Here is a 13,590-nt window from a genome sequence, read left to right as displayed (position 1 = left end):
TTGGTTGCTGCATGAAATTCATTCCAATCTTGACCACAATTTCCCAACTGATGCACTATTCCTAAATTTCGAGGAAGCTTGCGACAAGGTATCGCACTCCCGCCTTTTACTTAAACTTCGCGCCTTCATCCATATGTCCTGAACTGAATTTGAAGCATTTTAACCGACCGCATTCAATTTGTTTGCGCTAATGACTTCTCATGCCTTATGTGTTCTTTCAGGAGGACACCAAGGCAAAATTTTTTGCCCCTTTCTCTTTCTAATATACATCGACGACCTGCCTTCCACAGTAACATCTGTCATACGCCTTTTTAGCGATGACTGCGTACTCTACCGCCCCATAACTAACGCGACGATGCATCTGTCCTCCAAAATGACCTGTATTGCATACATAAATTGTGTACTCCATCGCTAATGTCCCTTAATACTACAAATACAAAGACTGTAGTGATTTCTTTTCACCACCGCCGAAATTCTACTCCACCTGCTGATAAAGTTAACGATGTTACTATTATTTCCGCTAAATCCTTTAAATACTTTGGTATTAACCTCACTAGTAATTTATCATTGTATTGCCACGTTAACCGGATAATAAATACATATAACCGAACAATTACGTACCTCTGTCGTAACCCGCACAAGGCGCCTTCTTCCTCAAAATTACTTATACAACACTTGTGCGACCTAAACTTGAATTCGAAAGCGCTATCTCTGATCCACATCTCTAACCTTATTCAGCTCTTGTTCTGGTCGCTACATTTTTCTGGTCGCTACATTCTTTCGCACTACTCACGATACTCTTGCATATGACTTAAAATTTCAGCTACAGCTTCTTTCACTCGCTTCACTTGGACGAATTTCCCGCCTCTACATTTATCAAAGGCTTTTTTTCCTTCTTGTTCACCCCACAACAGCCAGCTCATTCAACCATTGTGTCGAATACCTGACACAGGCGATCCTAACAGCGCCATCCCGGATCGTGCCCGCGCTACTCCACCTCAGAAGTCAGTTTTTGTGCACAAAACTCACGACTCGAATGGCCTTACCAGCGCCTAGCGCAAATTCCTGATCCTGCTCATTTGAAGACTGCCATCGAGGAAGCTGTATCATCTTAATGATTACCACGCAGTAGTCATCATCAACCACTGTTGAAGAGCCCACGCCTCATTTCATGTCCCGCCGGGTACCTTGAGGTTCAAAATAAATAATATAAATAAATAAAGTAGCGGTATCCACAACAGGACATGCACATTTTTCGGTGCATTCTGGAAGGACTAACGCTGTGAGATTAAGCCGCGAGCTCTAACGGGCAGCCACGCGCCTTGTGCGGGCAGCTACGGCCGCAGCACTTGCGCGCTTGACTAAGGTTGATTTATTTGCAAAACATTCCTGCGCAGCTAAGCTTTAAGACAGTGTGGTTAAAAGGTTCATGCAAGCAGCAGCTTGGAAGCAAGTCCAAATCTCAGGTATATTCTGCATCTATGCAGGTGAGCTTTTCGATGTTATGTGTGCAGCGAAAAAAAGAAGGTACTTAGCCGTATTATTTTTCCTATTCTTTGCGTTTTTCATCCCGTTGGAAATCACTTCTTGGTCCAAAAAGCTATTACAACTTGTTTAGGCGAGCTACTGGGCCGTACCACGGTGTATTAGTGCTGTGTTCTGCTTTCCAGTGCCGTCTAAATTAATTCTTAGCCATCTACTTCAGCTTAACTTAAATTGTTGGCAGGCAAACTATAAAATAATTAAATCGAAGATTCGAAATGATTGTGATGTGTGAAGAGACCTTTTTGGGATGTGAAAATGACTGTTCATCCGAGTCCTTTACCAGGGAGCAACTATACCAAGCAGAAAAAGTGTTAACATCGTGAAAGCAAAGTATACGAAACAATTTCAAGCTTTCCTTCAGCACAAGGACTTTTTAGCTTAAAATTACAAATGAAAATGAATTACGTCGATTGAGCCTTTTGATGTGAGACAATTGTTCGCTCAGCATTAAAAAAAAACTGGTCTACTCAGTGAAGAGAAAAAGATTCGCACCAGTCCACAGCACTGCTGAAAGACGTTAGATTCCTTCCTTAGGCTGTGGATACAGTTCCGTCTAGACGGAACTCTGCCGCCTGCAGAATGCAACCGAAAACCGTAGAACGGAGTGCCACTCGTCATTTAGTCTCAGTGGTTATACCTAAGCATGTCACTGGCTCTATGTGAGGTGGATGTCTCCTCAGGACAAACTGGGCTGGTCACCGACTGGCGGGTAGGATTATTCAAAGTGTGGCGGGCTAACGAGTAGTGCATGAAGGTCAACACGCGTTCACTGCGGTGTGGGTTAACATCCGGAACACCGCAATTTATACAAAAATAGCACATAGTACGCCAAATCAAAGTCAAGAACCATTATTTTCCAAGGGCTATTAGTCGGAATGGAGCGCCAAAATAATGGGCCATGTAGCGTACACAATTATTGAAACAGAAGCCTTGCTTGGCGTATACAATGAAAGGCGCATGCGCGAGTAAGTGAGGACGCTTCCATATTAAAAATCTGTGTCGTCATCTAAACCCTGTGAGGATCTGCATACAGGCTGAACTATGGAGAACGCGCATACTTTATCCTCCAACAACTGCAGACGGCAAGTTCACCGGATAAGTTTTGTGCATAATAAATTGCGGGAAATGCTAAGCACCGCGACTATTCGGCCTTGATTTACTAGATTGAAATGCGGCTCGTGTGTGCCTCACGATTTGGCGAAGGCACTACTTTGACCTTTTTGCTCTTTATAGGTGTGTTTGTTCGAATTTTGTTGTTTTCTTCAAAAGGTTCTTTCTAAAACGGCTCCTTTTGCCTCTGCATTTTCAGCCGACCGCAAGTTTCCTTGAGGGGCACGCCGCCTTGCTTTCGCTTATCTTGGGGGTGCTTACGTAAACGACAGGATAATGAAGGAAATGTGCCAAAAATTTCCCTTCAACTTGGCGGTCTTGTCCAAGGTGTACCTCAGAACGCATTAAGATGCAACTCAATACGCAACTAAGCCGCAAGTTTGGTCAATCAGCCTTCATTAAAAGCCGCAACCGAACTGATACGGAACAAGCAGAGACGTAGGAGTTTGGCACCAGCAGCCGAAACATATGTTGAAACCCGGTGAAATCGGCATTCCGCACGCGTATATGTGCACGAGAAATGAGAAAGAAATAAAACCGACAAATAAATAAATTACGCGAGAAGGAAGTCTTGAAGAAAGTACGAACATTAATGGAAACCAGCATGCGGAAGGCTGCTACTTAAACGCACTTTCTTATTGGCTGCAGCAGTGGAAGGGAGAATGATGCACTCGCTCTCTTGTCAGAATATGGCAGCCGATGCTTTTGCAGTTCGTCTTTGAAATGTTACTTTTCATTAAACCATTTGCGTGTCAGTATAGTCGGACTAAGAGCCTCAGCGTATCATAGAAGTATTTATGGTTTAATTTTGCGATTTAAATGTCTGCTGGTGAATCATTTTTTTTATTCATCTTTAACCGCTTGAAATTTCAGTCAGTCTTTGATCATGTACTTCCTCGCCCGTTTCCGGTGCGCACTTGAACGAGCGGTAGATAGGTTACAGCAGATTTCATTAACTTCGTTTCATTTGCGAGTGCCCCTTTGTTGTGTCCTCTATCTCTTATTCAAAGTTTTTGTAGTTGGTTTTTAACTGTGTCTAAAGTGAGCGTACAAAGCAAGAAAAAAGTGAGCTCTTTGAATAATGCACACTGGTGCTGAGGATACATTGTGCTATTTTCCGTCACTAACATCCTTTTATTTTTTCTGCACGGTTATGAGTTATCTGATTACAGTAGGTGCACTCGGGGCTGTAGTATGAGTACATCGAAGTAGTCGCAGCGCTCTGGACAGTCTGGTGTCCCTAGTCATTTTGGTCTGGTTGTCTAAGAGAGTCGATGCAATCGCAGTGGGCGTAGAATGGATGCATCCACTCATGCTCCACACCCTTTGAGAGCATCCACTGCCGAATAAAATCTCCCGGAAACAAATCTACGGGCAAAAATTCACCAGGATTAATGTAATCCAGGGGGAAGGAGGTGTATATGCACCAAAGGAACGGGAAGGGTGGCTAAGTCGAAGTTAGTGTGTGATGAAGCTAAAAGAATACCGGACCCATTTTTCGTCCATAACAGCACCTAACACAATGCCGGTGTTTTTTACTGCGGAAGCACTTCTAGTCGCACTCGCCGGGTTTAAGCGGTGTCTGTGTAAAGCCTCTGTATCGCAAGTGTAACTGGCTCACTGGGTCAGCGGACACCTCGATCGCGATGTCAGTAGGCGGTGGCGTCAACCTGCACATTAGGAGTTTAAGCGCCTTTCTTTTCTGAAAACCACCTGAAGGCTGACTCCGTTGATTGTAAAAGAGTAAAGTAAAGGGGTATAACTGACTCCCTTAGCCAGCGGACAGTTCAATCTCGCTTTAAGGCACGTGGCGGTGGTGTCCACCTGTAAAAACGCGTGCTTTCGCAATGCTAAACCACCGGAATTTTTTTTCGCAAAGTTTTGTGAGCTGCAGCATGGCCTTAAAGAAAAAATGTCGTTCTGTAGCGTTTTTGTTCATTGTGAAATGCTACCGTTGCATATTCAATAACAGCTCTGATTCTTGCATACTTCAACACAACCTTCAGCGTTGCTAAGAATGGTTTATAGTATAGGGGGTTTAACGTCCCAAAGCGACTCGGGCAATGAGGGACGCCATATTGGAGGGCTCCTTAAATTTCGACCACCTGGGGTTCTGTAACCAGCAACGCACAGAATACGGGCCACTAGATTTTCGCGATTGGGATCGAACCCGCGTCTTTCGGGTCATCAGCCGAGCACTGTTGCCACTGAGCCACCGCGGCGGCGCTGAAGGGGTGATTGCGCTCAAACACAAATAAGCGTTATTAATCTGTATTTATCGTCGGCAACACTACCAACCCTGAAAATGTGTGATATGCCGCTCTGAAGTACCCCTTGTTAATTCCTATAATTGCTTTCGGCATCACCTCTTCTAATACTTTCAGTTGGTCTGCGCATGTAATGAACATTACTAACGACGCCACTCGCACTCTTGGTTACCTCCATCGAAACTTGCGACTCGCCTCTCCCTAGATTAAAACGTTAACTTATCGCAGATTTGTCCGGCCTAAATCAGAACACGTTTGCTCAGTCTGGGACCCTCAAGAATCTAGCCTTTCAAACATCCTCCAATCGGTTCAGAATCGCATAGCCAGACATACTTTTTCGGCCCATACCAGCGGCCATGTACTTAAATCCCAGATTAACCTCACTAATCTCAAATCTAGACGTCCAATCTTTAGTATGTGCCGTTAAAACAAAGTTTATCATGCACCACTTGATATTTCACTCACTTCTACAGCTCACCGCCTTTCAAGTCTAATCAGCCAGTTTAAAGTCGTCTACCCTTCCCCACCACATACCAATGGGCTTACATGCTCTTTCTTTGTGAAAATGGCTCGGGACTGGAAGAGTCTTTCCTTCGACATTGTTCACCACTCCGGTCCACTGCATTTTAAGCCTAACTTCGAATATCATTTAATTTCAACTTTCAGCTCCTTCGCTATGTAATTCCACCTTTCTGTTGCATTTTAGCTATTAACAAACAAGCGAAAATTTTAATAAATGGTTGATGCAGCGCATTATGATTGTACACAAAGAGTAAGGAAAGGAGATTTTTTTCGACACCGCTTAAGGCTTTTGCTTTGACATTCAAGCCTGTGCCTCATGATCACTGTCACATACGAAACATTTCTCGGCGAAGTAAATATTCATGCATTACAAAAAAATACTACGGCACATTTGAAATATTCTCTTGCTTAAATAGTACTCGTTACGAACCAAGGTGTATGTAGGAGGCGTTACTAAGTTTCCATACTAAATAAACAGCGCTGTACCTACCAAGTAACAAAAAAAAGAAACTCTGAAATATAATAAAGGAAGAATATTTACATTTCTAAACAGGATAATAAATGCATAGGAGTAAAAATAAATTTGCGACATCTGTGTAATACGTTAAACAAAAGTCACACAAATATCATCGAAGCACTTTCCGGCCTCACAGTTTAAAATCTCCTTGTAAGAACGAAGCCGGGGACATTCATGCACTGAGAAGTACGCGACTGTCACTTCATTACGCAGTTAGAATCGAGCGATACTGAACACGTTAAAAAGCAAATAGTATACCTGCAGTATACTTACGTCTCAGAGCCCATGGCTCAAGCTCTCGGAAGGCGCGCATAAACTGAAGCAACCCGAGGACGCAGTCGGCTGATATGTCGGCCTCAAGCAACTGGCGGGTGAAATCGCCACCTCCAGTGGACATGAGCTTCTTGATCGTGCTGCGGATATTGTCGAAGAACCTTGCCTTCTTTGTTGGCTGCATGGTAGACGCTGTCATTGCCTCTGCAGTCGAAGGCTCAGTCACGACCGATGCGAAGCCGAGGCTTGGCGTACTTATGGGGGTTGAATTTGTTGAATCGTACGAAGCGTCAGACGCTGACGTGATCGCGTGCGTCGAGTCAAGCGTCGCAGGTGAGGTAGCTGCAGCGACAGCCCCCCCCTTTTCAGATGCTTGTTCACCGTTGGTCCCTGAAATTTCAGCCGTGGCTGCTCCATCCTGAATTGTGGTTTGACTGTCGGGCAGCAACTGAGCAAACACATGTGTCGTTACAAAATACTCTGGCTTTTCTGTAACTGTTGATAGCCTGAGACTGGTGGTCGAAGCCTCCACGTTGACATTCGGTTTAGCAGTGACACTTGAAGGTGTCGCCGACTTAACACAGCACGCATTGAATAACAGAAATATTGTGCAGTAAATGGGTGCCATACGAGTCATTTTCTACCGGAAGCACTTCGTCGAAGTCTCCTGTCGGGCAGCAAGTAATTTGCACGGGCCGCAAAATCAGTAGTGAAGATCGTTTAAAGCTCAGCGATGTAAATCGCGGTATAGTAGCAGACAGACTGCATTCTAGGGCACAAAACCGACAAGCCAGGGCTGAGCAGGCTGCAACGGGTGTAGTGCAAGCTGCAGGTCTTGCTTCTTTGTCTCTTGTCCCACCAAACTCCGGCCGCGTCAGTGCAGGATGCCGCTTTGAGCCAGTCACTCTGCATTAGCGCTTTTTTATCATGACCAATATATTTCCCGATCTAACCTCAAGCGAAAAAACGACCTCTTTCACTCTCTCTTCTGCTGTTTCATAATCTTGCTCGTGCCATGAACGGAAAACGTGTGGGGACTGCCAGCAAGTCCGTGACACGCTTTCGCAAGCTTGGCAAAATGCATGTGGTGAGAGAGGGACGTTGATGCAAATGCTACCATGTCGCATATTCGCTAGTGCCTCTCTTACTTGGCGCTAACAGCGGAGGGAAGCAATCGTTCGTAGCCCGAGGACGTGCCTCTTTGCATTGATGTCGCCATGCTTTAAGTGGAACCTGTTTGAAGCAATTGAACGATAGCTGACTCCGAAAGCGTTACTCGAAGTGTAGGCAATACTGGTTCCGAAGAATCGCTGCAAAAACTGTTGAAACTACTTTTAGGCAAAAAATTGAGAACATTAAATGCATCCTCAGCACGCACACATTTCACACTGCAAGTGCCCGAAGTAGGGCTAATTACCCTAAATCTGACTTGATACCTTTGCACAAAATATGTCACAGCTTACCCGTTTGGGACAAGCAGACCGGGGAGGAAAAGGAATGCGTTACGATGCACCGACGTGAAACGAATCTCACGAGCCGTAGCTGGCAAAGGTATTTTCGACAAGAAGCTCAATTCTTTCCTCTCCAGAGATGAAAGGAAAAGTGAGAAGTAAGAAAAGCTTCATAATTTTTCCCTCTCGTGCATGGTTTTCTGGTCGCTGGGGCGCGCCCGTCATTCTTTGGGATGGCATCAACAAAAGCAACAGCCAAAATGATTCAGGTCAGTGCTTGACTTGACTTGAATCATTATGGTATATTCTTGGGGGGGGGGGGATACTGGTCCCGACGTATGTTGGCCTTGTTCACGGCATCACTCTTGGGGACCAGGGGGAAGGGAAGTGGGAGTTGGGAAGGGTAAGGGGAGGGGGATTTGCAGTCGCCGCCGTCTCCAAGCTTGCCGAAATCCAGGGCACTCGTATCCAAGTTGTCCGAGGTAGGCAGGCCCGCCGGGGAAGGGGAGATAAACGGCAGCACGCTGGGAGTGGCGCGCGCACGTTGGGGGCTTGCTGGAGGCAAGCAGCATGGCCTCCGACCAGCTGGAAGGCTAGCCAGGGGCCAGGAAGGACTGCATGGCAGCCGGGGCTGTCAGCAGGACACTGTCACGATGATGGTCCTCGCGACAGCAGGTGAAGACCGCAGGTAACTGCTCCGAGGGAGCAGCGCGGCGGGGGACGCTGTAGACCGGCGTTTCTTCCGGCGCGTGACGGGCTGTGTACACAGCAGTGGCACTAGGATGCTAGCACCACGAAGGCCAGCGGGCTTTAGCAGGAGCACTGCAGTGTCCTGGGTAGTCCACTGGAAGCCGCTCCAGAGGGGCAGCTGGATGGTGTCGCTGAAAACCGCCATGGTGAGCGGAGCGATGAGGCCCCGCGCGCACAAGTGCACGTGGGGAGGGCAGAGGGCAGCAGGCAGGCCGCTCTCACGTCCAAGTTTGGCGCACCAGTCCTTGATGAGGTGGGCAGGCCGCCGCCATCGGTATCCGCTGTGCCAGCTGCTGGGAGCATCCAGGGAGGAAGGGGCCGCCGCCGCTGCAGCACACGACGGCGGCCCGGTGAGGCTGTCCCGGTGGGGGTAGACGACGCGACCGCCGCGGGTTCGACGTGTAGGGAGGCCTACTTGTAGTAGGAACGCGGCCGCCTAAGCGACCGACGGCTGGTGGAGAAGCCCTAGTAGGGGCGGGAGAGCGCCGGACGGCGCTGGACGCGCGCGGTGTTCCTCGAGCTCGTCCGGAGGGCAGGCACGAGGTGGGGCCGGGCGCGGCGAGGGCTAAAGCACGACGGTAACGTCGGCAGGCGCGAATACTTCGCGAGAGGAGTCGCAAGGAACATCCGCACTCCTGGAAGGTCCAGACGGGAATGTGCTCCGTGGACACACTGAGCAGCTGAGAGTGTGAAGTACGACGAATTAAGAGGCTTGGGAGCAGAATGCGCACAAACGAAAGAAAGAAAGAATAATAGAAAAAAAACTAACCAAAGCGTTATGCACCAAAGTGCAGCTTTCGCTTTAAACAGACAGAAATAAAACAAAATGATGAAACAAATGTTTTGCTTCAATAAACGCCACATGACCGATAGAATGTCTTTCCAGTAGTCACAAAGAACTGGCACTTTTTGTCGTTGGCCATGGAAACAACATTTTAGTAGCCAGGGCGTCAATGCTGAATCCGGAACCACGAAAACATGATCGGAATCAGAAGGACGCAGCCTTGACTACTTCTTTGGCAGTGGGCACCCTCAATGACGGCTGGCGAGCAACTAGTGGCGGTACCTCAGCGATGGGTTCAGTGTAGTGATGCAAAACTATCGATAGTACTATGGATACTATCGATAGTTGAGTCACCATTGAACTATCGATGGCAAAAAAACTATCGATAGTACGATCGATAGCGCACTCTCGATAGTACTATCGATAGTTAGTACTTTCGATAGTTCTATCGATTCTATCGTTCGATCGAGTTTGTTTACACTATCGATAGTTTAAAAAAAAACTATCGATACTATTGATATGCTATTTCCCGATAGTTTTGCATCAATACAACTTATCAGGAACGCTTATACCACGTTCCGTTTACTCAAATGTGTGCAAACCTCTCGCTCTGCTTACAGAAAGCGCACACTTATCTTTTACGCCTATTGCTTCTACGGTTGTCAAAACAAATTTTCCAAGAGCCTTTTGTAGCACAATTACTGCTATTTTACGTAACGTCAGCCGATTTGCTTCAAAACATACCTCCAAGACTCCGGCTTCAGACAGCTTTCGCTGGCTTATATCCAATTAAGCTTCGCTCCTGAGCACTGATCACCTGTTTAGTTTTTAGTAAAGGTTTTGCGTTTTGGGCAGTCTCAGCCTTAAGCAGCCGATTATATTGTAACGTGGCGGCCAGCCGAAGAATTAGGCGTGATGAACGATGGATAAAAGACGATTTAATGGCCGCTGACCTATCGCGAGCGCTCCATCCCGCGCCACTGCCAGCTCGGCTTCTTCGTAATATTACCCGGGGCCACCAAGCGATCGTCCAGATCGTAAACTGAGGAAGACGTGGACGAAGGGATGCGTGATTCAGCGATGGCGTTCATTGCAGAAAAGAAGTGGCAAGGTGATGAAGTGCTGGCCGCCACGATGATTGAGATGATAGGCGGATGAGTCCCGGTCCACGAAGCATCCGGGCGGTAGGGTGCCCGGAGCTGACGGCCGAGGTCCTTGGACGCATCGAACGGCAGGGGCAGGGGGGCGGTATCCTCTTGTGTGGGCAGGTTCTTGCGTCGGTCGGGTCATTATGGTCGCGGCAGCGGTGTCAGGTTGAAGTGTCTTGTGGTCCGGGCGGGGGACGGGGCTGGGGTAAGCGGTGACGTCGGTTCATGTCGGGCAGGCTGGGGCACGGCCCTGCGGAGCGACCAGGTACTCACGGCCGACGTTCACGGCAGGCGCAGGACGCCGAAGCTCCGTGACGAGGATGGCGATGGAGGGACCCAGCACCTCACACCAAATGTAACGTGGCGGCCAGCCGAAGAATGAGGCGTGATGAACGATGGATAAGAGATGATTTAATGGCCGCTGACCTAGCGCGAGCGCTCCGTCCCGCGCCACTGCCAGCTTCGTCTATATATATATATATATATATATATATATATATCGGACGGGTTATGTTAGACTACAGGAAAGCAGAAGCGCCTCCGGAAATCCAAATTTTCGCAAGAAGCTAGCTACAAACTGACTTCTTTTTACACAAAGTAAATCGTAAGAATGAGCAGTAGAGTTGAAGTGAACCTGAAGGACATTTTCCCTGTACCGTAAAACATGTGCAGTGCTTGTGCAGCTGCACAATTAAATGCCGGTTTTTAAAAGGTGGCACACTGTAAGCCGGGGTTAGTAAAATTCCGATAAAAAGCTAATAACATCAATGAGGTGCTTTTATAAGGGAAGGATGAGTTACTTGCGAACGCCATTCCGAAGACATGGAGGTAGAAACACCGCTTTCCTATTCTGACAATTCATTCGCAATTGCAGCGTAAAGTTCCTGGTTCCACCTCATTTACTGAAATGCCGAAATGACTGCTATGTGTTCTGGCGCTTAGCAAAGGTTTGTGCCCGAACGCTCCGCCAGAAAATGAGAAATTTACCAACTGCAGTTTCGGTGACCAGCGTGCATTGGTTGATTCCTAAGATTAGAGTGCGCCATAGTGTTCGCATATTCGCGCCGGCGTTCCTGACTTCTCGTTGAGATTTGTTCTGAACGGCATGCCATGCGCAACACTGCGTTTAGTGATCCCCGGAATGAGCTATGACTGCATATGGCTGCATTTGGATTTAAATGCGCACAGGGGTCTCGTTGCTGCATGGATTTAACGGCAGATTTATTCTTGGACATGAAACAGTCCCCCGCGCAAAGAATCGACCCATCAATTTAGTTTGCCTTCAGATCGTGAACCCGAGTAGAAATGCTACGGCACATCAGAATAGTTCGCAGACCACTGGTGATTGTGGATTTTCCAGCGGTAATCAATTGTAGAAGATAAAATAATGTGTCTGCCTCCCTAAAACTTCTTTTTCGCTTTATGCATCACTTTATCTCTTTCCCAGAAAATATCTAACGCTATGAGACCCATAAAAAAAGACAAGGTAAATCCAAAATATTCACTCCACAACGTAAAAACTAAACGTTCCATAGTATACCGCCATACACTGTGAGATGCGCCATTTATACAGGGTGTCCCAGCTAACTTGGACCAAGATTTACAAAGAAACTAAACGTTCTTCTGCACTGAAATCGCGTGGATTTTGTTAGGGTTTATCTAAAGTTACAGTACTATTTTTGCGGTCCTCCTATTTGAATAATTAGTCGAGATTAAAAAATTATCTTTTGAAATATAGCTTGAAACGTTCAGGCGTAAATAGGAGTGTTGTGGAGCTCCACAAATATTGTTCAACCCAGGCACTTCCAACGAGATAGACTTAGCGTGGCCGTTTTTATTCGAAAAAAACGACAGCCCGCGGAGTTTAAAAAATACCACGTGACAGCGCGCTCCGTGCGCCCGAATGCGCCGCGATTACAGCGCTCTCATCCTTGTTTTGTAAGAACCATCACTCGCTTAGCACCTTTAGTGCTGCCCAAGACAGGGCTTCGCGTAGCGCTTGGTTCCAAGATAAGCGCCAGTGGGTTCGGGCGGCAAATGAAAGCGCGGCTCCTGTTCCTCAGTGTAATTCACGCGACGTTATCAGGCTTGTTATATACTTCTTTGCTTGTTGGGATCTTGCTCCCGAATTCAAACTCATGAGATTGTCATCGTTCTTCCGCATGCATTCTGCTAACGTGAAAGCGCAATAATCGCCGCAGAAACGGGAGCCGTGCTTTCTTTCAACTGCCGCCCGTGCCCACTGGCGCTTATCTTGGAACCAAGCACAACGCGAAGCCCTGTGTTGGGCAGCACGAAAGGCGCTAAGCGAGTGATGGTTCTTACAAAACACGGATAAGAGCGCTGTAATCGCGGCGCATTCGGCCGCACGGAGTGCACTGTCACGTGGTATTTTTTAAACTGCGCGGGCTTTTCTTTTTCCCGCATAAAAACCGCCACGCTAAGTCTATTTCGTTGGAAGTGCCTGGGTTGGACAATATTTGTGGAGCTCCACAACTTTCCTATTGACGCCTGAACGTTTCAAGCTATATTTTAAAAAATAATTTATTTAACTCGACTAATTATTCAAATAGGAGGACCGAAAAAATAGTAGTGTAACTTTAGATAAACCCTAACAACATCCACGCAATTTCAGGTTAGAAGAACGCTTAGTTTTTTTTTTAAATCTTGGTCCAAGTTAGCTGGCACACCCTGTATATCAAGGCCCATACACTGCGCCTTGGATTGGCTGTTACCAGAGAATTACGAGAGGAAACACCAGGTGAAATACAAGAGAAATTATATTATTACATGGCCAAAATTATGCGATTTTTTATTTATTGCTATAGCGATATCATCCGCTGCCGAAGTACGCCTGCAGTAGGCTGTCGAGGTTTAGGGTGGGGTTCACTGCAAACAACTACGAGCAGAGCATTGCCTTCACAGTATCTGAAACAGTAACGATATCTCAGTGGAAATATATGCCAGTTCATTTACAAACCTTCATTGAACAAGAGCACAGACTGTTAGGCGAGTTATCGTTGCGCTTGTGGCGTCACCGTTACTCTTGGTCCCCATCTGTGGGCGCTCAAGTACAGCTGCCCCAAAAGTAATACGGAGCACACGAGTGGTGGCCGAAATACAAAAAACTGCATTCCAGCGCGCTCTATCAGCAGATGCGCGGCAAAGAGCGAAGGGGCGTCGGTACATCCGGCTGACCCATCTCGATAACTTGATGCTCGCG

General features: G+C 47.1%; 1 protein-coding gene across 1 annotated transcript in view; it reads right to left on the bottom strand.

Annotated features, from left to right (window-relative positions):
* LOC149354392 (nose resistant to fluoxetine protein 6-like) overlaps positions 1-6,418 on the bottom strand; it is a 57,641-nt gene extending 51,223 nt beyond the window's left edge. Inside the window, exon 1 of the mRNA XM_089575975.1 lies at positions 6,235-6,418. Coding sequence (XP_089432101.1) covers positions 6,235-6,418 — 184 coding nt within the window. The remainder of the gene's footprint in view (positions 1-6,234) is intronic.
* Positions 6,419-13,590: the final 7,172 nt, after the last annotated feature.

This window comes from Amblyomma mixtum, chromosome 3 (genome assembly GCF_055824585.1).
Source record: "Amblyomma mixtum isolate Tamu chromosome 3, ASM5582458v1, whole genome shotgun sequence".
NCBI lineage: Eukaryota > Metazoa > Arthropoda > Arachnida > Ixodida > Ixodidae > Amblyomma > Amblyomma mixtum.
The sequence above is the reverse complement of the archived record's forward strand: the minus strand, read 5'-3'. Positions and strand labels throughout refer to the sequence as shown.